The 19,019-nt window shown below is 49.8% G+C and overlaps 1 protein-coding gene and 1 pseudogene across 6 annotated transcripts in view; both read left to right on the forward strand.

Moving 5' to 3' along the window:
* Positions 1-12,770, forward strand: part of ST7 (suppression of tumorigenicity 7) — a 310,576-nt gene extending 297,806 nt beyond the window's left edge. For 3 of the 6 annotated variants that reach the window (XM_066262165.1, XM_066262164.1, XM_066262167.1), the window contains 3 exons: positions 1,694-1,786; positions 4,660-4,799; positions 12,437-12,770. In XM_066262165.1, the coding sequence (XP_066118262.1) occupies positions 1,694-1,786; positions 4,660-4,799; positions 12,437-12,532 (329 nt within the window). In that variant the 3' untranslated portion in view covers positions 12,533-12,770. Of the gene's footprint in view, positions 1-1,693; positions 1,787-4,659; positions 4,800-5,506; positions 6,466-12,436 lie in introns of those variants that run through there. The other 3 variants (XM_066262163.1, XM_066262162.1, XM_066262166.1) reach the window with 3 other exon arrangements.
* Positions 12,771-13,780: 1,010 nt separating this feature from the next.
* LOC136322593 (eukaryotic initiation factor 4A-I-like) lies at positions 13,781-18,784 on the forward strand (annotated as a pseudogene).
* The last annotated feature ends 235 nt before the right edge of the window (positions 18,785-19,019 follow it).

Genomic DNA, 19,019 nt, shown 5'->3' on the forward strand with positions numbered 1-19,019 from the left:
GATGCTTTCACAGGAGCCATCATTATGGATGGCGGTATTACAATCCTGCCATATTGCAGTTTAAATATGAATTCTCTACTTCCCAGAAGAGTGTCCAGTATAGGATGGGACCAGATCCTCTAAAGGCACTAAAAGGCTTTTGGGGGGTTGTGTAGTGTTTCTGCCTCCTCTTGCCAGCGTAGTTCTACGGAGAGGTTCCTGGTTTCTCCGAGTGATCTCTGGGTGTTAGCAACCTGTGTGGGGAGCCCCTCTCAGCCGGTCGGTTGTCACGGGCAAAAGTCATCTTTGTTTGCATGAGAGTGAAGGTCTGATTGAACGAGGGCGAGCCTTTCATTTTAAGAACAGTTAAAGATGGGGGTGTTTTTAATGTTTTAATCTCTGTTTAAGAGGTTTCTGTTATGAGAGGAAAATTGATAACATTTTTCCCTCAGCAGCTGCCAGCACCCCGCTCTCCCCTAATCCCACCTTCGCAGTGATTTATATTCCCCACAGCAGCGCGCTGTAACCCCGGCGTGATACCACCGCGGTGCGGATTGACTGCATTCCAAATGCCGGACTCACATACATAACGGTTTTTACTTTTAAATAATATTCAGACACCAGAATAAATACCATATGTGCACCGATGCCGGTTACAATGGGACCTTGTCGTTTCTTGTGAGGGAGAACATTCTTTGTTTCTGATTTCTGTTTGAAATAAGTATGCAAAAGATAAATATGTACATTGACAGCATTTGGAGGAGGCTTAGGTAATCACACAGAGAAGGATGTAGCCACGATTCCTTGAAACACATTTAAAGCTAAAAGGAATCCTGTGTTGTCTCCACCCGTCCTCCACACACAGGGAAGCCCCGGTCCCCAGCGTCCCGGTGTGGACTCGGTAAGGTACGTCTGCTGGGGAGAAGTCACATCCGCAAGCGCCGTCGGTAGGAGCAGTGAGACTAGCACGCTGATGGCATGGAACAGGGAGAGCAGCCCACGTGATCACAGGAGGGGATGGCTTGACTGGAGAGCCGTGTTTCGGCACGAGAGCTCATGTCATCTGGTGCCACCAAAGCAGAAGTCAGGTGGCCGGCCATCAAACTGCAGATCATTAATCTCTCCTCATCCGTTTCCCCATGTGATACTGAAGACTGAACAGTTTCATAAAGCTTAGAAATACCTCCCCAGTCATGCGTGTTTAGATTTTTGTTTTTATCCATCTCGGTTAGAATTCTAATCCACCTAGACATATTTTCAAAATAGGCCCGGTAGAACGCCTTTCATATTTGTACGTCCGTAACAGGCTCCAGCGAGTCCCTCCACATTTGCTTCTTGGGGAAGCATTGTGTGTTCCCGTCAGTTGAGCTGCATTGAATTAGTGCTTATGACATTTCAATAATATTTTGTGGATGAGGAAACCCTGGGCATTGGAATTGATGGCTTCCCTACTCCTCTGCACCCCTGTCCCCACCCAGTTTTGTGAGGTGTGCCCAGAATGTACAGTGTGAGATTAACGTGTGAGTCATGCATCATAATGCACCTCGGACAGTTTATCTGGCACAGGACCCAGAGTTTAGGGAAGTTTTACATCCTTTCTGCGAGTTATTTGGAGAAGTGTTCCCTGTTACAATAATGCTCAGAAGGCCACTGTTGAAGTTGGGAAGTTATGAGATGAACAGTAAACCTCTAACATATTGTCTCTCCTTTTCAGCTTTTCGGATGATCCCTTATCCCTTGGAAAAGGGGCATCTATTTTATCCTTACCCGATCTGCACAGAGACAGCAGACCGAGAACTACTCCCATGTAAGTCTGTCCTCCCTGTCTCCTGCCTTCAGCCAGTGTGAGTGTGGGGGGGTGCGCCTGAAGGGCTGGGGAAAGCGGGGAATGAGAAATGTTTATCACGATTCTTGTCTTTTAATGTTCTTCTCCCAAACCCTGTCCTTACTTGGTAGCATATGCATTCAGTGAGTTATGTGAGTGGGTTTGGCTTCCTGCTCCTCCAGATCTCTTCAGATTCATCAGAGAAAGACCCCAGAGGGCTGGAACTTAGGTGTGAAGGCATCGTGTTGTCCTGAGCACAGAGACCCCTGGTCTCGGGCTGATGGTGCCTGGGCTGGGCCAGCGTGCAGGGTGCGTCCTGGACCACACTGCAGTGCAGCCTGCACGGCCGGGAGCCGGGGAGCAGCCCTGGCCACAGAGGGAGCTGCTGATGAGCAGGAGGGGAGGGCACAGCAGAACCCTGCTGCCGCACAGAGATGGAGTGGCGGGTGGGCGGGCATGCTCTCTGTGGCAACTTGCTCTTGGCCGGAGGGTTTCCCACAGGCATCTGGGTTGAGCCGTGTGTAAGGCACACACACAGCCACCAGAGGGTTTCCCATGGGCATCTGGGGTCAGCCATGTGCAGGGCACACACACAGCCACCAGAAGGTTTCCCATGAGCATCTGGGGTCAGCCGTGTGCAGGGCATGCCTGCAGCCCCAGCACGGCCTCCAGCACAAGGGCCCCTGCTGTCTGGTGCTGTCCAGGCCCACAGTCGGGTGCCCATACACACAGGGAAAGTATAGTTCTGTGGACTGTGATATAGCATGGTTTGGACAATCCTGGCCAACTGGTTATCATTGAGTCGTACTGTGCACAAAGATCACATCCAGGCTCTTCCTGTGGCCCTGACCTAGGACATATCTATCTCCCTCAGATAATAAGCTCCAAAGTTTGGCTATTCTGTCTTCCCATCCTCTCTCCTGCCAGCCCTCCTCCCCTTCCCAGCCCCAGGCATAGCATACCTCATAGCCATAACATACTCAGATACTTTGCCCAGAGGAATAGTGTAACTTTGGAGCCCTGCATGCATAGTAAATTGTCCAACACCAGCATTATTGAGCCAGCCATAAATCTCCGCATGGTGGGGTCTGAGTGCAAAGCAAATCGCTGTCCCAACTCAGGTCACAGAAAGCAGCTCCCACATTCCCTGCTGGCCAGCCCTGCGCGGCTTCGTTACCCAGGGAACCGGGAGTCCCCAGTGACGTGCAGTACCTTACTGTGTGAGCAGTACTGCGGGAAGGGCCTGGTGTCTCACAGCACGTTAGATTCCATGTCAGAAATCCTGGCCGTGGGCCCCTCCTTTGCCTCCGACCCCCCTTCAGGGAAAGCCTTGTTAAAGTTTCAGTCTTCTGGTACAATAGACAGTTTTCTGAAAAATCCGCTGTTTTAAAATGTTTTAGTTGAGTGTAATTAAGTTTCCATGGGGATAGATTCACTATTAGAACAAGATTACTGTTCTTAAGAGAAACTTTACAGGAATAATCTTTATAAGCCTGAAACAGAATATTATGGCTCACATTTATTTAATAGAACTCAGTGTTCCAAGTTTGATCTCCCCTCCCAGTTTCGGGGGGCTGGGTTTTGAGGGGGAGGCTATGGAGAGGGTCAGTTGTTTTACATGCTGCCCACATACATGTTGTATGTTAAAGCGTTGTGGTTGCCACGGCGGCCCCAGGTGCACCTCCACCCTGTGTGTGACTCCTAGCAGGGCGACCTCCCTGGATGCTGGTGCGTGGCCTGGAGACTTGTCCCTCTCTCCCTCGCAGCCCCCCCGAGCCTCGGTTCCAGCAGAGCGGGCTGCTGCTCCGAGACCTAGGGACCGAGAGCTGGGTGGTCAGGGAAGGGCCTGTCCACCTGGGGGTGCTGGGGGCAGGGGGTGCTCCCTGGGGCCCACTCGTCGCTGTCCGGAGTTCCCTGCCTCCCCCCCCCACTCCGGGGCCACAGCGAGACCCCTCTGGCCAGGTCCTAGGGCTGCTGTTCCAAGACCTAGGGACCGCGAGCTGGGTGGTCGGGGAAGGGCCTGTCCACCTGGGGGAGCTGGGGGCAGCGGGGTGCTCCCTGGGGCCCACTCATCGCTGTCCGGAGTTCCCTGCCTCCCCCCACCCCGGGGCCACAGCGAGACCCCTCTGGCCAGGTTCCAGCAGCCACAGAGCCACAGGGAGCAGGGGAGTCTGTTCCTGCCTCTTGTGCCCCAGTTTTTTGTTTTCCCCAAACCCAGCATTTAAGATTTAAAAGTCATGAAAGGTGCTCCAGAGAGCAGCAGTTACTAATTTATTTTGTGGTGGTTGGAAGTCTGCTTATCATCACGAATCCCCCGCAGTTGTGCCAGTGACCCGGACCTCCGGCTCAGCCCTGGGGGCGGGGCGGGCCGGCCGCAGTTGGGGCCTCGCCACAGGTGTCTGGGTGGCCCTCCTGCCCGCACCCAGAGTGCACCACTGCAGTGATTAAAAGTACAGGAAGGTGAAAATCCAGAGACGGGGTTCTTTTTTTTCAATATACTTCCTTTTGGATCTTCTAGGGTTTTATACAGTAAACATGTGTTTTGTAATTTGAATAAAGTTTTATTTGTGTTCGCTTTTGAAAAAGGAGTGTTACCTCTTAGGCGTAGATGGTGTTCCTGTTCCTGCCAAATGAGCTGTGTCGTGCTTCTAGATAGAGCGCTGGAGTTTGACCGTGGACGTGGGGGGCGCTGTCAGGGGGCCTGAGGTGGGCTGCGGCCTTGACTGTGGTTCCGTCGGGTGCTGAGCCGTTTTCATCGGCTTCAGCCAGAGCTCTGGAGAGCCCACCACACACACACAAACCCCTGGAACGCGCTCGACTCCAGCCCTGACATCTCCCTTCCGATCTCTCCACAGCTTTCCACGAAGTCTCAGTTTACCCAAAGAAGGAGCTTCCCTTCTTCATCCTCTTCACTGCCGGGCTCTGCTCCTTCACGGCCATGCTGGCGCTCCTAACCCACCAGTTCCCGGAGCTCATGGGGGTCTTCGCAAAGGCTGTGAGTGTCTGCCCGAGGGAGGCCGGGCGGGGCAGGAGGGGGTGTTGTGTAGAAGCGGACGTACCCCTCTGACGCGTGCTCAGTGTGCTGTTGTCCAGTATGGATGGTTTGTCAGGGCACGCCTTGCCTTGTGTCGTATGCCAAGAATTCTCAGCAGTGCCCCCAAAATGCATGAGGTCTGAAAGGGTTAAAAATGATTAAGGGAATTTTAGTTACATGCACCGAGTGCGAGAGATTACTCAGTTTTGTACAAATTGAATGACATTATTTCCGATCTTAAGTATTGTGGGTTGTTTTTCAAGAAAAATGAGATTGACGTTTTGGAAGATGATTAAATTAAAAATCTGTAATGGTTACAAACCTTTGGCTTGTTTGGAGAATGAACGGAGAGGGATGGAGGGCTGGTGGTAGTAAGAAGTACACAGATATGACATTGGGAAAGAGGAAATCCACTGAGAGTCTGTGCAGAGGGTGTGGAGAGGAAGGGCGTCTGCACAGACAGCCAGCACCCATGTGTCTTACTGAGGACCCGCCGTTTCGCCGCACACCTAGTGCGGGCAGGCTAGCTGGCTCCCACAGATGAGTTTCAGATGGGGAACAAGGAAAAGCTCGTCCACTGTGCTCCTGGCACTCCGTTCTGATTCAAGGCAAGTGGAGTCAGAAAGGATGATTTCTAACGTGGCTGGGTTGATTTAATCCCTTTCCAGATGATTGACATTTTCTGCTCGGCAGAATTCAGGGACTGGAATTGCAAGAGTATTTTCATGCCTGTTGAAGATGAACTGGAAACCCCACCGGCACCTCAATCTCAACATTTCCAAAACTGAACTCATCACCCTTCTTCCCACCACCCAAACCGCTCTCGCCCTGTATTCCTGACCTCAGCCAGTCAAGCCAGGAGCACAGCAGCGCCCCTGAGCTCTTCCCTCTCTCACTGCGCACATCCATCTGTCTCAGCCCCTGAAACCTGCTGGCGTAACCTCCTAAGCTAGACACTCAATGTCATGCATATCGTCTCCCCCCACCCCGCCCACAGCTCTCTTTTAGTGGAGGACTTCATTATTTCTTTACTGGTCTCCTTCTTCCGTCTTCTCTTTCGCCAGTCTTTCTTTCCTGCTGACATAGAAATGATCTTCCTAAATTGCAAATATGAGCACGTTACTTCTTTGCTTGAATCTCTCCAATGGTTTCCCACAACCTTCAAGAAAAAGTACCAGCTCTTGAGCATGGTGGCATGCAGGGTCCTCCATGACCTGGGCCTGGCTTACTTCTTCAGCCCCATCTCTCCCGACTCCTGTACAGATGCTGCTCTTGAACCATAGTGGACTCTTCACTCTTCCCAGAGAAGAACCTCTGCACGTGCTGTTTTCTCAGCACGGAATGAATGGTCTTCCTCACCACCACCACCACTGTCCACTCTACTAATGCCTCTTTATTCTTTTATACTTAGCTTTCTTTCTAAGGTTCTCCCAAGTTGAGTGAGATCTCTCTTCTGTGGTCCCACAGTATTCCATGAATACCTATATTATCACATTTATTGTAACATAATTGTTGAAAACTTGTCCGTTGCCCTGTTAGAATGGGAGCTCCTCGAGAGCAGGACTGTGTCTTCCTCAGCTCTGTAACCCCAAAGCTCTGCACAGGGCCTTGCACAGAGTAGGTTTTCAATAAATGATGATTAAATCAATAAATGGTAGTGGTTTCTGCAGAAAGAATCATTATAAAAATCAGATACAGCCTCACATTTCTTCTCTCCTTTTATACTTATAATCGTAGAGCTGAAAGGGACTTGAAACAAATTGCCTTCCACGGTGATGTGATGAGTCACCTAGACTCGTCTGGAATACCCTCAGAGTGGGGAGCCCACCTTCAACATCGAGCCTGTCTCATCAATGGGCACTCTCTCTATGTTAATAAAATTGCCTCCCTTTAATTTCCGCTACCATTCCTATTCTGCCCTCCGAAAAGTAAACAAGCCTGTTTCCTCTTGCAAATTCTTAAGATCCCTCATATGTTCGGGGCCACCTCCGACCTCTGTCAGACCTTCTCTGTTCTCAGGCTGAGGGCCTTACCTTCCCTCTCGTCCTCTGCCACCTGGCGTGACTTCTGTCCCTGGGTCCCCACACCGCCTCCTCGGTGCTCCCCATTTACGGCCATGCTGTTCATGATTTCCTTCTGCTGCCAAATCCGTCTGTGAGTGACACTAGTTGCCAAACTTTTGAGTAGATTAGAGTGCAACTCAGTAAAATTGTAAATAAGAATATATTTACATTACCAATTACTGTTCCTCCTACGCTTATACTCTCTTAAACATTTTTCGGGGCGTATTTGTAAAAGTATGTCATTGGTCCCATATTCTTTATTAAACTAAAAAATAGCATTGGTGGGAGTTTGGGATCAGAATGGAGATTCTCAGCCTCTAGCATACATAAAATTCACCTGCCTCACCACCAGAAATTCAGAGTCATGAGCGTCAGCACCCAGGAATCGGTGTGTTTAACGAGGACCCAGCAGGTTCTGAGGACAGGGGTGAGGACATATTTCTTTCAAGATCCTTTACAGGCGTGTGGCACGCTCTCAGAGCTGCTGAGGTGTGTAGGAATCAGCGCTTTCACCCTGGTCTCCCCTTGGAATCATGTAGGGAGATTGACAGCCACGGATGCCTGCCCCCAAATCCTCAGGGCAGTCTGACTTGACCGGTCTGGGACCAGGGCTGTGAGAACCACACCGCTGAGTGACGTGACCCACCACCTGAAACCGCGCTAACTGGGATGGGGTTGGGAGGACGGGTAGTGGCAGAATACGACCGGGTTCTCTCGAAGGCCCTGCAGCCTCAGAGTGGCTGTTAGGGGCACTTTTCTCAGTGTTTGCAAGTTTCGTTTTGCATCTAAGATCACATGACTGAATAAAATATACGTTTGCCTTTACTGGGCTCCTATTTTATACTCACCAAGGTGTGGTCATTTGGGCAAGCTACTTTTATTGTCCAGTGTGGGTTACAGAGATTTGCTTTAACCCTCCGTCTGGAGGGCACCTGCACCCTGCCCTTGGTTGAGGTGAAGCCATTTCCACAACGTCCGGAGAGGCTTCATGGGGAAGGAGGATGGACGTCCTGAAAGGGATGCACGCTCCCCCTCCCCCCATGTGGCGCCTCAGTCTCCCCACATTCATTCTTGTCTCTTCGTAGGGCTCTCGGGAGGGCCCCTGAAGACCACCCACAGCCCTCTGCAGCTTGTGAGAGTGAAGCTCAGCCCCCGAGATAGGCCCCGGGAGAGTGACTGTCGGTAGATGTGGAGATTGTGCTGCTGCCACAGGCCACGGGCAGCGTGAGAACTGTCCATGTGTTTACACATCCATGTGTGACCAGTAGGGAGCCCACAGCCAGGGCAGGCCCCCAGGAACTAGTAAAAGGAGAGGCTTCAGCTGGCTCCCCCTAATCTAATCCACCTCAATGACTGGGGCTGACTCTTCCTAGAATGTTTGGCTACCAAGATAAGGTTGCTCATATAAATAAGTTATGTTCCACACCCAGCCCCTCGCAGAATGAGGAGAGGTCAGCACTGTGACCCCTTCTGCTTTCAAGGGCCCCGTCTTTGCTCCTGTAGTCTTTCTCCTTCCTTCCCTGAGATGGAGCCTCTGACTTCTGACTCTCATCTTCACTTGCAGGCTCTGACCTCTTTGAAGTCTGATATTGATTACAGTGAAATGTCAATTGTCTGATTGCATGGGGCACCTGGAACTTATTCAGATAAGCAGAGGCGCTTCAAATGCTAACGAGGCACCTTGGGAGCCGTGGCCTTCTTCTAAATAGTGGGGTTTCAGGAGAAGGAATTGGGTGATTGAAGTGTCACTCTCTCCTTTTATTCAGTTGCTTTTTCTCATCCCACGACACTGATTGACTCTTGGTGCGTTTCGGACCGTGTCTCGGCCCGCTGAATGGAAGTTTTAGACACTGAGAGAGCTGAGCTGTTCCAGGGGTGCCTGCTGTTGCTCAATCAGACTCAACTCTTCAGAAAATAAATTTCCCAAGTCTGTGAGTGAAATTGCTGTTCCTCTTTGTGCACTGGTGGTGTCTCTGGCCAACCCCCCCAAAAAACTGACTGAAGTTCAAACATGCAAAGACATATAAATGAGCAACGCAAGCAGGCAGGTTCTACCAAACTTATTCTTTAATGTCTTGGATGAAAGCTACTGACCTTCATTTTGTCCCTCAATGAAAGGGCTCAATGGCTTCTGACAACTTGTTACACGGTCTGCTTCCCCCCGTGGCTGAGGTGTGGGGAGGAGGGCGTGGGGCGGGGCGCTAGGAGGAAAGCTTGGTAATAACGGGTGCACATCGCAGCTGAGGGCTGTGGGAGAATTAGGCTCACTGGGAAAAGGTTCAAGGGACTCTTTGCTCAGTTTCCCCAGATGAAAGGTTCTAGATGTGAGGGAAAGCAGTCAGTTGTCTCAGACCTTGGATGTAGGGGACTGAAATCTCTGTGGAATCTTGTTGAGAAGACAGGTGTGGTCCAGGGAGGTCCACCCCATGGTGTCTTGCAGCACCCATGGGGAGGGGTACAATTATGGACATCAAACAGGGAGAGAGGCTCACCTCCGGATTTCCAGAGGCCGTGCCTTTGTCGGTGCCCCACACAGAGCAAACAAACAAACTAACAAACAGGGCTTTGTTGTGAACCCGCTTTGTTACAACATCCCGTGCATCCACCGCCCGAGCTGCGGCTCCCGGGGGGCCCCATGGTATGTGCGCACTGTGGCCCGGGGTGCACATTTTCAGTGATTCCTTTCATCTAACTGACTGGCTTGTGCTAATACTGGAGTGGTTCCTTCCCCCCTCAATCACAGCTCCCACAGTCCTGAACCTGGGTTTGGTCAAGGCTTTAGGACACGATAGTTTCACCAGCAGCCCATCGCCCGGCCCCTGTCAGAGTCTCTGGTTCATCCGGACCGCTTTAGCGCCCAGTTCCTCATGCTGGTACTGAGTATCACAGGCAGGCGCTCTGATTCGGGAAGCATGGTGGTCTCTGAACACATAAAAATAAGTAATAATATATATATATACACACACACACACACACACACACACACACACATAGTATTTTTAACTGTTATCATGTTGGGTTAATGCAATCAGCAGACTTGCTCAGTATTATCCTCTCAGAACTAGGATTTTACAAACTCTTTCAGAGGCAGCTTGGGAAGTAATGACTCGTTTCTGGGCCAGGTATCTCCCAGGATGCCTTACAACTGCGCTCAATTCTAAACTGAGAAGGGTGTGCAATCGTTCTGTACGATGAGCATCACAGGTGGTTCTGTGCACGCAAAGGATCATTTCGGAAGGTTACTGGAAATTACCATGTATCTGGCGCGCACTTGAGGAAGGAGAGAACCATCCGTCTTTGCCCAAGTACAGATGTGGCTGCCTGTCTTAGCTATGAATCCAGCCTGACTTTTGGGCCCTCCCCAGTATTCTAGTTACTTTTAAGCTCTATCTGTAAGTCTGTCAGCTGAGCTAAACTATTATCTTGTCGTACCAGTTGTCCCATTTCTCGTCCAGTTGTTTATTGAGCCTGGAGGGCTCACCTGCTCATACTTCTCTCCTTATCCTTAACCCGTCTCTGCCTTTTGATATCCAACTGTCCATGGGGGTCTGTTTCAGTTGCCTCATTTTGAGTTTTTCCGAGCCCTCCTGTGCTCTATTCTCTCATGGCCTGTCTGGTGTTATCACCGTGCAGTGTACAGGTCTTAGTGCCCCCCCAATGCCAGGCTGTGGGAGTTCTGTCCTAGACTTCCTTATATGTCACCCAGCGCCCAAGTGCCTTACTGAGTATATGTATCTAATTGGTATAAAGACGCAGCACAGAGAAAGTCTCCACATCTTATACCACATACCTCGTGTTTCCTTTACATCCTCACACTTGATGATCCTGCTACGATGTGTGCCGGCCTGCTCAGTCTGTCGTCTGCTGGTTCCCTTAAAAAAGAGGAAGAAGGAAAGATTCTGAGGTCAAATGTATTTGAGAAAATTGCCTGTCATACCCTTCTTGAAGACCCACAATCTATAGAACATATGACCTGTAGAGAAGCCTGTTTTAACTTCATTAAGTGTACTGTCCACTCACTTTTTTTACTTTATTAGGGTGACGCTAGTTAACATAACTATGTAAGTTTCGGGTGCCTAACTCTACAGCACATCATCTGTTCACTGTATTGTGTGTTCATGCCCCCAAGTCAGGTCTCCACCCATCCCCCTTCACCCCCCTTCTACCTTCCTCTGCCTCTCCGCAGCCCCAGCAACCACACACTGTTGTCCATGTCCAGGAGGGTTTATGGAATGTCCTTTTTTACTCCCTCCCATAGCTGACAGCCTGCTTCCTATATGAGTCTGTTTATATTTTGCTTGTTAGTTCATTTTGTTCATTAGATTTCACATATGAGTGAACTTCACTCATTTTTGATGTACAAACCATGTTCCCCTCTGCATATACCCTCACATCGTAACCGACACGTCTAAGGGAAATTCTTGGTGGCCATTTTCAACTGCTGGTCCGTGGGCTGGTCCACCAGAAATTCCGTGGTGCTTCGTGAAAAGTTAGCCACCCTGATGTTGTATGTAGATTATAGACACAAAATGATCACGGTCGACTTTGCTTATACTCAAAGTGGTTTCTGCCTTAGTGGTCCTCAAAAATAATTCTCCTGTTTTCACCGGTCCCCAAGTGTAAAAAGGCTGAAAACCACTGGTGTAGACAGCGATGTGCTATGGACAAGGGGTTAGGACAAAGGACTCCACAGCACACAAACTAGGTATTGGACCTCAGTAAGGGGACACCTTGATTCTGAAGAGACAGGGGGCAAAGACACCGTCCAGACACCCATCTCGTGCCTGGCTGGGGCGGGGTGGCCCTTCTGCCAGATGTTCAATGGTTTGTGAAGTGAAGCTGGCTCTTCACAAGAACATAGTCATCAGCTTTGAGATTGTGTTAAATGAGTCTCAGGCGAAGCACTTGGGTTTCTGAAAAGGCACAGTTATGCGCTGAATTCTTCTCTATGTGTAAAGCGGACAGGAGCTTAGTGGCTGAATGAAGTAGTACCAGAGCGCTCCTCAGAGCAGTGCCCGTCACCAGGCCATGCCGTCACGGACTGACCATGTGCTGTCCCCCCCTGGTCCCCACACTGCCCACCACAAAGCAAGTAGTTCAGACACGAGCGTGCGCTGCACAGGATCCCAAAGCAGTTCACAACCATACAACAGACTTGGCTGTTTAAAAGTTCCCTTCTTCACTTACTGAGTTCTATAACCAACTAGATAAGCAGGTGGTCACCATTTTTTAACTCTTTTGCCCCCTTGCGACCTGTCTGTCATTCCCTTGTGATGGCCATTGTGATGCACGGGCAGCTGAAGACCCTGAACACGCCCTGGAGGGCTCAGAACTGCGGGGCAGTTGTGGGGCGGGGGGGCTGCGGGACCAGCAGACAGGCTCCCTCCATCAGTGCCCCCTAAACCTCAGTGCGAAGTATAGCCTTGGGGGCTTTCCTAACACAGGGACTCTCACTGCGAGCCGGGGTGGGAGGGGTTTGCCTTCTGACCTTGGATGAGATCTCTCCTGACATCTACCCTTTCTGGTTTCTTGCAGTTCCTCAGCACTTTGTTTGCCCCATTAAACTTTGTCATGGAGAAGGTGGAGAGCATCCTCCCATCCAGCCTGTGGCACCAGCTGACGCGGATCTAGGGGGGCCGCCGTCCTGCCCTCGCCGCCCCCGCGGCGGCCGCCACCCTTCCACGCCACTTCCTCCCAGAGTGCAGGGAAGCATGACCTGGAAAAAGGGAAGTCATTCTGAGATTTTAAAACGTTCATGGACTGTCTGTTCCATATTAAAAGCTGTTTTTGTTGTACAAAATTTATTGATGTTTATTTCTATTATATTTTGCCTTCATAAAGGAAAAAGTCAAAAATAAACTTTTGTGTATTGCAGTAACCAGTTGTTGCTTCCTGTGTCCCCCAAACCCTAAAAATTTTGGTGTCCCCAGTAAAGCTACAGCTTTATTTGTAATTTACTAGGGACTGGATCTGAGTGTCATAATGGGGTTTTTTGCTCGTGGAACTCAGCAGGCCCTTAGAGCTCCTACAGTGGGTAGCTTGGAAAATGGAACCTCTTTGGTTCAAAGGTACCATCTTTTTCAGCCCCAAACTGAGTGTCCTCGTGGCCAAATGCACAAAGCAAGCTTCTGAAACGAATGCAATGGCATGTATGTACCATAGCAAGTGGTTTCAGGTCAGAGACTACTCATTGAAGGGAACTCAACACTCTCGTTTGAGGGATCATTTTGGTTTTACTTTCTGCCAATTTGACGTGACAAGAAAATGTTTAATGAGGAGCTAGAAACTCAACAGTGTGTTGTAGAACCCGACCATTTTACCAACATTGTCATTTTAAAATGTTTTCTCAGAAGGGCACTTTATATATATATATACTCATGTTTGCATCACTTGCAATGTGAGCGTTCTTTGAGTATTTTAGTGGTTGGAACCAGGATGCTCATTCGTCCTCACCACCTTCAGAGGCGGTCTCCATGACACACCTGCTGAGCATCTGGCTTAACTTAAGCAACACAAGAAAATAGTTAACGTAGAATCCTCTATCTGCACTGACACTTGCCTCTATTTAGAATCTCAATCCAGTGCTTTCAAAGGGAGGGGGGCACAGGTTATCCTTGACATCATTTGCCTTCCCTTTAATTTAGAGTCCCAAATCTCTCCCCAGGAGTGCTTGTTACCAGAGGCAGTGTGTGGGGAAGCTCCACACCAGTCTCCTCCACAGTTGGACTCTGGCAGGTCCCTGGTCTTCATCCAAGAGCGGACGTCAAGTGGGCAGGTAACATTTAGATGCCCCAGGGTTTCTCATGCTCTCGGCAAGCTTTTCTTTGTACCTCCTCTGTGCCCTGACAGGGACACAGGGTTGGCACTGGCTCTTGGGATATGTTCCTGAAAGAGGTGGACCTCCCATACACACCAGCAGGGCTGCTCATGAGGGGGGACCACGGCTGCCCCGTCCACCTCTTTACCACGTACCCCCCAGCACAGCCCTTGACCGGAAATGGATGCTCAGATGATCTGTCAGACGAATGGATGCAGCGCACAGCAGGTGCAAGTAAACCTGTTCATGTCCAGAAAGGAGAGACTGGTTCCCGCAGAGAGGGACCGGGGAAGCCAGAGCACTGTAATTTGAAACTGGAAGGATAAGTAGTTATTAATACAATTATTTGACTTAACAGATGGGAAAACAAAAGTTCAAAGGGATTTTGCGCTGCCTGAGTTGGGGACCCTGCGAGAAGCCTGGAACGAAAGGTTGGAGAGCCCAGAGGCAATGGCGAGTGGAAAGGGCCCCGCGTGAGTAGGTGTTGGAGCCCTGGTTCCAGGAAATGCAGCAGGGAAAGCGACCAGGACTGCAGAGAGCAGCTCCAATGAAGCTTCGTGAAGAGGGGTGGCAGACCTTGGACTTGGACGCTGAGGAGTAGAAGGGCATGGATGGAGAGGTGACTGGAGAAGACGGTGCCAGAATGAAGACACCAGCGGAGTGATGGAGATTGTTGAAGGAACTGCATCCACACTCCCAGAGAGGGCTAATCCCATGAGGAGGAGGGCGGCATCTCTGAAACGGTGTGAACTTGATGGCCTGTCGAATTTATAACCTGGAGTCACTCTTCCCTTGGAGCCCACGACCGTGGGCTCCCTCTCTGCCTCTCTCTGGCCGCTCTCTCAGCTCTTGAAAGTGGTTCTGACCCTCACCTGTCTGGCCACCTTGGGACAGATGCCAGGGAGGTGCTCCCGTCCCAGATCCCGCCTGTTGGCTGCATCTGAGGACAAGCATTCGGGTCCTGTTGGTTTTGGCAAATTGACTCTTATACTGGGAATAATCAAGTACCATTTTAACTTTCTTATCAGTACTTAGCATGAAAGTTATTCTGCCTCTATAAAAAGAACTGGGGAGCTCTTCATACTTTTATACAGCTCAGAATGATTAAACACTGAAATGATTTGCTCTTTAAGGATTAGGAAAAACTCAGATATAAAACATCTGATTTTTGCTTTTTAAAATATTTAGTTATTGATTTGAGAGAGAGAGAAACATCATTTTGTTGTTCCACTTATTTATGCATTCATTGATTGGTTCTTGTACGTCCCTGACCAAGGATGGAACCCACAACCTCGGAGTATTGTGACGATGCTCTAACCAGCTGAGCTCCCCGCCAGGGCAAGATTTTTGCTTTGTTAATGACAGATCTTTGATCATATTTTTACAATCTGCTATGGTGATCGGTGTCTGCAAATTTTCCTTTCTGCTTGTGTTTCAGTTGTGTATGTTTCTAGGAAATAACCATTTTTCTCTAGCCATTCAAATGTGTTCCCACAAGAGTCTCTAAGGACCGTGTCTGTGAGTCAGGATTCCCAGAGCCGGTGGGGTTGGCCAGGGAGTGAGGATGGCATCAGGCAAGGCTGGGTGCTGGTGGGAAGGACCGTGCTTAGGCCTTCTAGCAGACCTCGTTGGCATGCTCACACTTGAGACCTACGGACCCAGAGACAAGGCTCTGATGAAGTGGAGCCTGAAGGTGTCATCGAGAGTAACTGGAATGAGATTGTTGACAGGTTTGATGACATGATCCTCTCGGAGTCCCTCCCCTGTGGCATCTATGCCTGTGAGTTTGAGAAGCCCTCTGCCATCCAGCAGCGGGCCATTCTTCCTTGTGTCAAGGTTATGATGTGATTGCACAGGCCCAGCCTGGGACAGGAATAGTGGCCACTTTTGCCACATCAATTCTGCAACAGACTGAATTGGATCTAGAGGCCACCCAGCCTAGGCCCTGGCACCCACTAGGGAACTGGTACAGTAGCTGCAGAAGGTAGTCATTGCATTCACAAGAATCAACCAATGAGATGGAATCGTGAGGAAGTTCTGCTCTGGCACTGGTCGTGGCTTTAGGTGGCAGGGTGCCTCCTGTCGCGCCTGCACTGGGGGCTCCAGCGTGCATGCTGAGGTGCAGCAGCTGCAGCTGGAAGCCTCTTTACCATCATGGACCCCCAGGCCATCTGAGTGACATGCTCCACCACACACATCTGTTTCCAAACACATCAAGATGTTTGTGCTGGATGAAGCCAATGAGAAGTCAAGGTGCCCAAGCAGTTCATGAGGGAACACATTTGGATTCTTGTCAGGAAGAAAGTGTTGACTCTGGAGGGTACCCGCCAATTCTACATCAAAGTGGAGTGGGCAGAGTGGAAGCTGGACACACCATGTAACTTTAATGCCACCATCACCATCACCCAGGTGGTCACCTTGACCAACACTCAAAGGAAGGCTGACTGGCTCACTGAGAAGACACAGCCTGAGATGTCGCTGTCTCTGCCATGCATGGAGCCATGGACCAGAAGGCACGAGATGGGATGGTGAGGACGTACCACTCTGGCTCCAGCAGAGCATCGATCACCCCTGACTGTTGGCCAGAGGCACTGATGAGCAGCAGGATGCTTTAGTCACCAACTAGGACCTTCCCACCAACAGGGTAAACCACATCCACAGGATCGGTTGGTGTGGACGTTTTAGCCAGATGGCTGTGGCCAGTAATAATGATGACAGAAGAAGACAAGGACTCTTCGACATTGAGACTTTCTACAACATCTCGATGTTGCTGACCTCATTGGAGAGATGCTGGCCTGCCCCCTCGCCCAGACAGGGTTCAGGCCTCCAGGGGCTGAGGAGGAGCAGGAGTGGGGAGGAAAGGGAGTCAAGGGGTGGACATCTTGTCATTTCTTCTTTCTCTCTTTGAATAAACATCCCTTTTTGAGGCAAAGAAGGAACAGTGAACATTCTAGATACCCTTTTCTTTGGGGTAGGCTCTTGCCTCAGGTGCTATCTCTTCTCCCCAAAACGCTAATGCACTTTCCTAACCTAGGCAACCCCCCACCCCCAGAGGCTCTCCCCACTCCAGCCAGGCTCCTCTGAGGACGGTCCCGGGGCTGTGGTGTCACTCAGCCTCATTTACTGGACCAAATCTGGAGGGACAGTCCAAGTTAGGTGGTCCAGGGCATTGTCCCCCAGTGACAGGGGGAGCAAGAGAGAAAAATAGCAGCCAGTTTAACATTGTTTTACATAATATTTATTAAGTCAAGAAACACAAAATTCTGAATAAAATGATCTGGGAACTGAAAAAAAATGTTACCACAGAGTTACTTGGGTAATTTATATTACATATTTAATCTCTTCTGTATTTTTGATTAGTTCTCTTTTCTCATAAATAATTTTGTATTTTTGTTGTCTCTGTCTCCCCACCTCTTTTAATCAGCCCCATAAAGGTTGTCTGTTCTTCCAAAGAAACAAGTTTTGGGTTTACTGATGCATTTAACCATATTTTTTCTTTATATTTTGTTACTTTCAGCTTTTATCTTTATTTGCTTTTCCTGGCTTCTCTTATTTATAAGAATTATAATTTTTCTAATTTCCTTAGATGAGTACTTGGCTCATTTTATTTTATTTTATGTTACTTTAAGGAAGAAAGTATTTTATTTTTTAAAATATTTTATTGATTTTTAGAGAGAGAGAGGAGAGAGAGAGAGAGAGAGAGAGAGAGAAGGGGGAGGAGCAGGAAGCATCAACTCCCATATGTGCCTTGACCAGGCAAGCCCAGGGTTTCGGACCGGCAACCTCAGTGTTCCAGGTCGAAGCTTTATCCCACTGGGCCACCACAGGTCAGGCCTGGAAGAAAGTATTTAAAGCTATAACATTTTCTGTAGCTTCCTTATACCATAGATTTTTCTATGAAGTATTCTTTTCTAGAAATTTCTGTTTTAGTTTCTTCTTATCAAGAAGTGATAACTTGTGGGCATTTCCTAATAATTGGCCTCCATTACTGCCTTCAAAGAATTTATATTTAATGTTACTTTGCAGTATCTAATGAAAAGCATCAAATATGTTCAACTACCTGCCCCCAAATATAGTGAACCCTGATTCCTCACCCCCATGAATTACTTCTAAGTAAACTTTTGATCCCTTTTTTAATCATTTTTCAAAAATACATCTTTCTTTAATGTGAAACTTCAGGGACAGTGTTGAAATGTTTAAAACGTGTTTGTTCCCTCCACTGTTCATACCGCTTTCCTCCTTGTCCCGTGACCTGCGCTGCGTGCTCTGTGGACGCGGGTACACAGCATCGCGAGTAGGTGCGGAGAGAGACGGGATGCCCCTGAGACGTTCCCGTCACACACTGAGGCTTCTGCTCTGCAGCAGAGGCAGCTGGGGCTGTGCTAGGAACTGACATTGGCTAGGGTGGGGGATGGGGGCAGGGAGGGACTAGATAGGGGCTTGAAGGAACTATATCTGCCTTTTGAGAGTCAAGAATGGCTGAGGTCGAACAGACAAGAAATATCTGCAAAGAGGGAATGTCCAAGCAGGTGGAATGACTCTCTACCCAGAATGCTCTGGAAAGCAGCAAAGAGCTGGGGAGACAGACGGCCCTCGGGGGACGTCTGTGTTCCTTCCGAGTGGTGTCTGTACTTCTCCAGCTAGTACGATGTGGGGCGGGGGGGGGGGGGGGGGAGGAGACGCAGCTTCTCTACCCTCTCTCGGCTTGTCTCACGGCCGCCGTGGCTGGTCTATCTCGAGTCCCCAGCTTGGAAGCTCATGGTGACCAGCTTTGGACAGAAAACTTTGGAATGGATAACCTCAACTGACCATCATCAGAAGGCAAGAAAACTCAGGTTGTGTGTTTGTTTAAAGGAGGGGCAGTGAGTTACCATGCTAAAGGTTGTACAAGGAATAACATTTAAAAAAATATTTTTTTCTAACCACCTACTTCCTGCTCTGAGCTCGCATTCCACAGAACCATGTCCTTCTGGGCTGTGACAGCGTCGTTCTCCAAGTGCTCAGTGCCACTGAAGTCTGGTGCTCCCCGCTTCTGTGGCACCCTGAGCGTGGGACCCGAGGACTGATGCCGGACCCCGTGCCAGTCCCCCGTGTATCTCCGCCACCCTGCCCGAGGTCGGGGCGGTGCTCGCAGGCTCACAGAGCCCACCATCACGCCTCTCAGCTTCCCCTTGCTCCCTCTCGCACACCCAGGCAGGCTCTGTGGTGGGCGCGGCCCTCCCACGCGCGCACGGCTCCCAGGGCTGATTCCCCCAGCCATCCGGGCAAGGAGCTGAAACCCCGCACCCCTGACTGCAGTTG

Source organism: Saccopteryx bilineata, chromosome 2 (genome assembly GCF_036850765.1).
Source record: "Saccopteryx bilineata isolate mSacBil1 chromosome 2, mSacBil1_pri_phased_curated, whole genome shotgun sequence".
Taxonomy (NCBI): domain Eukaryota; kingdom Metazoa; phylum Chordata; class Mammalia; order Chiroptera; family Emballonuridae; genus Saccopteryx; species Saccopteryx bilineata.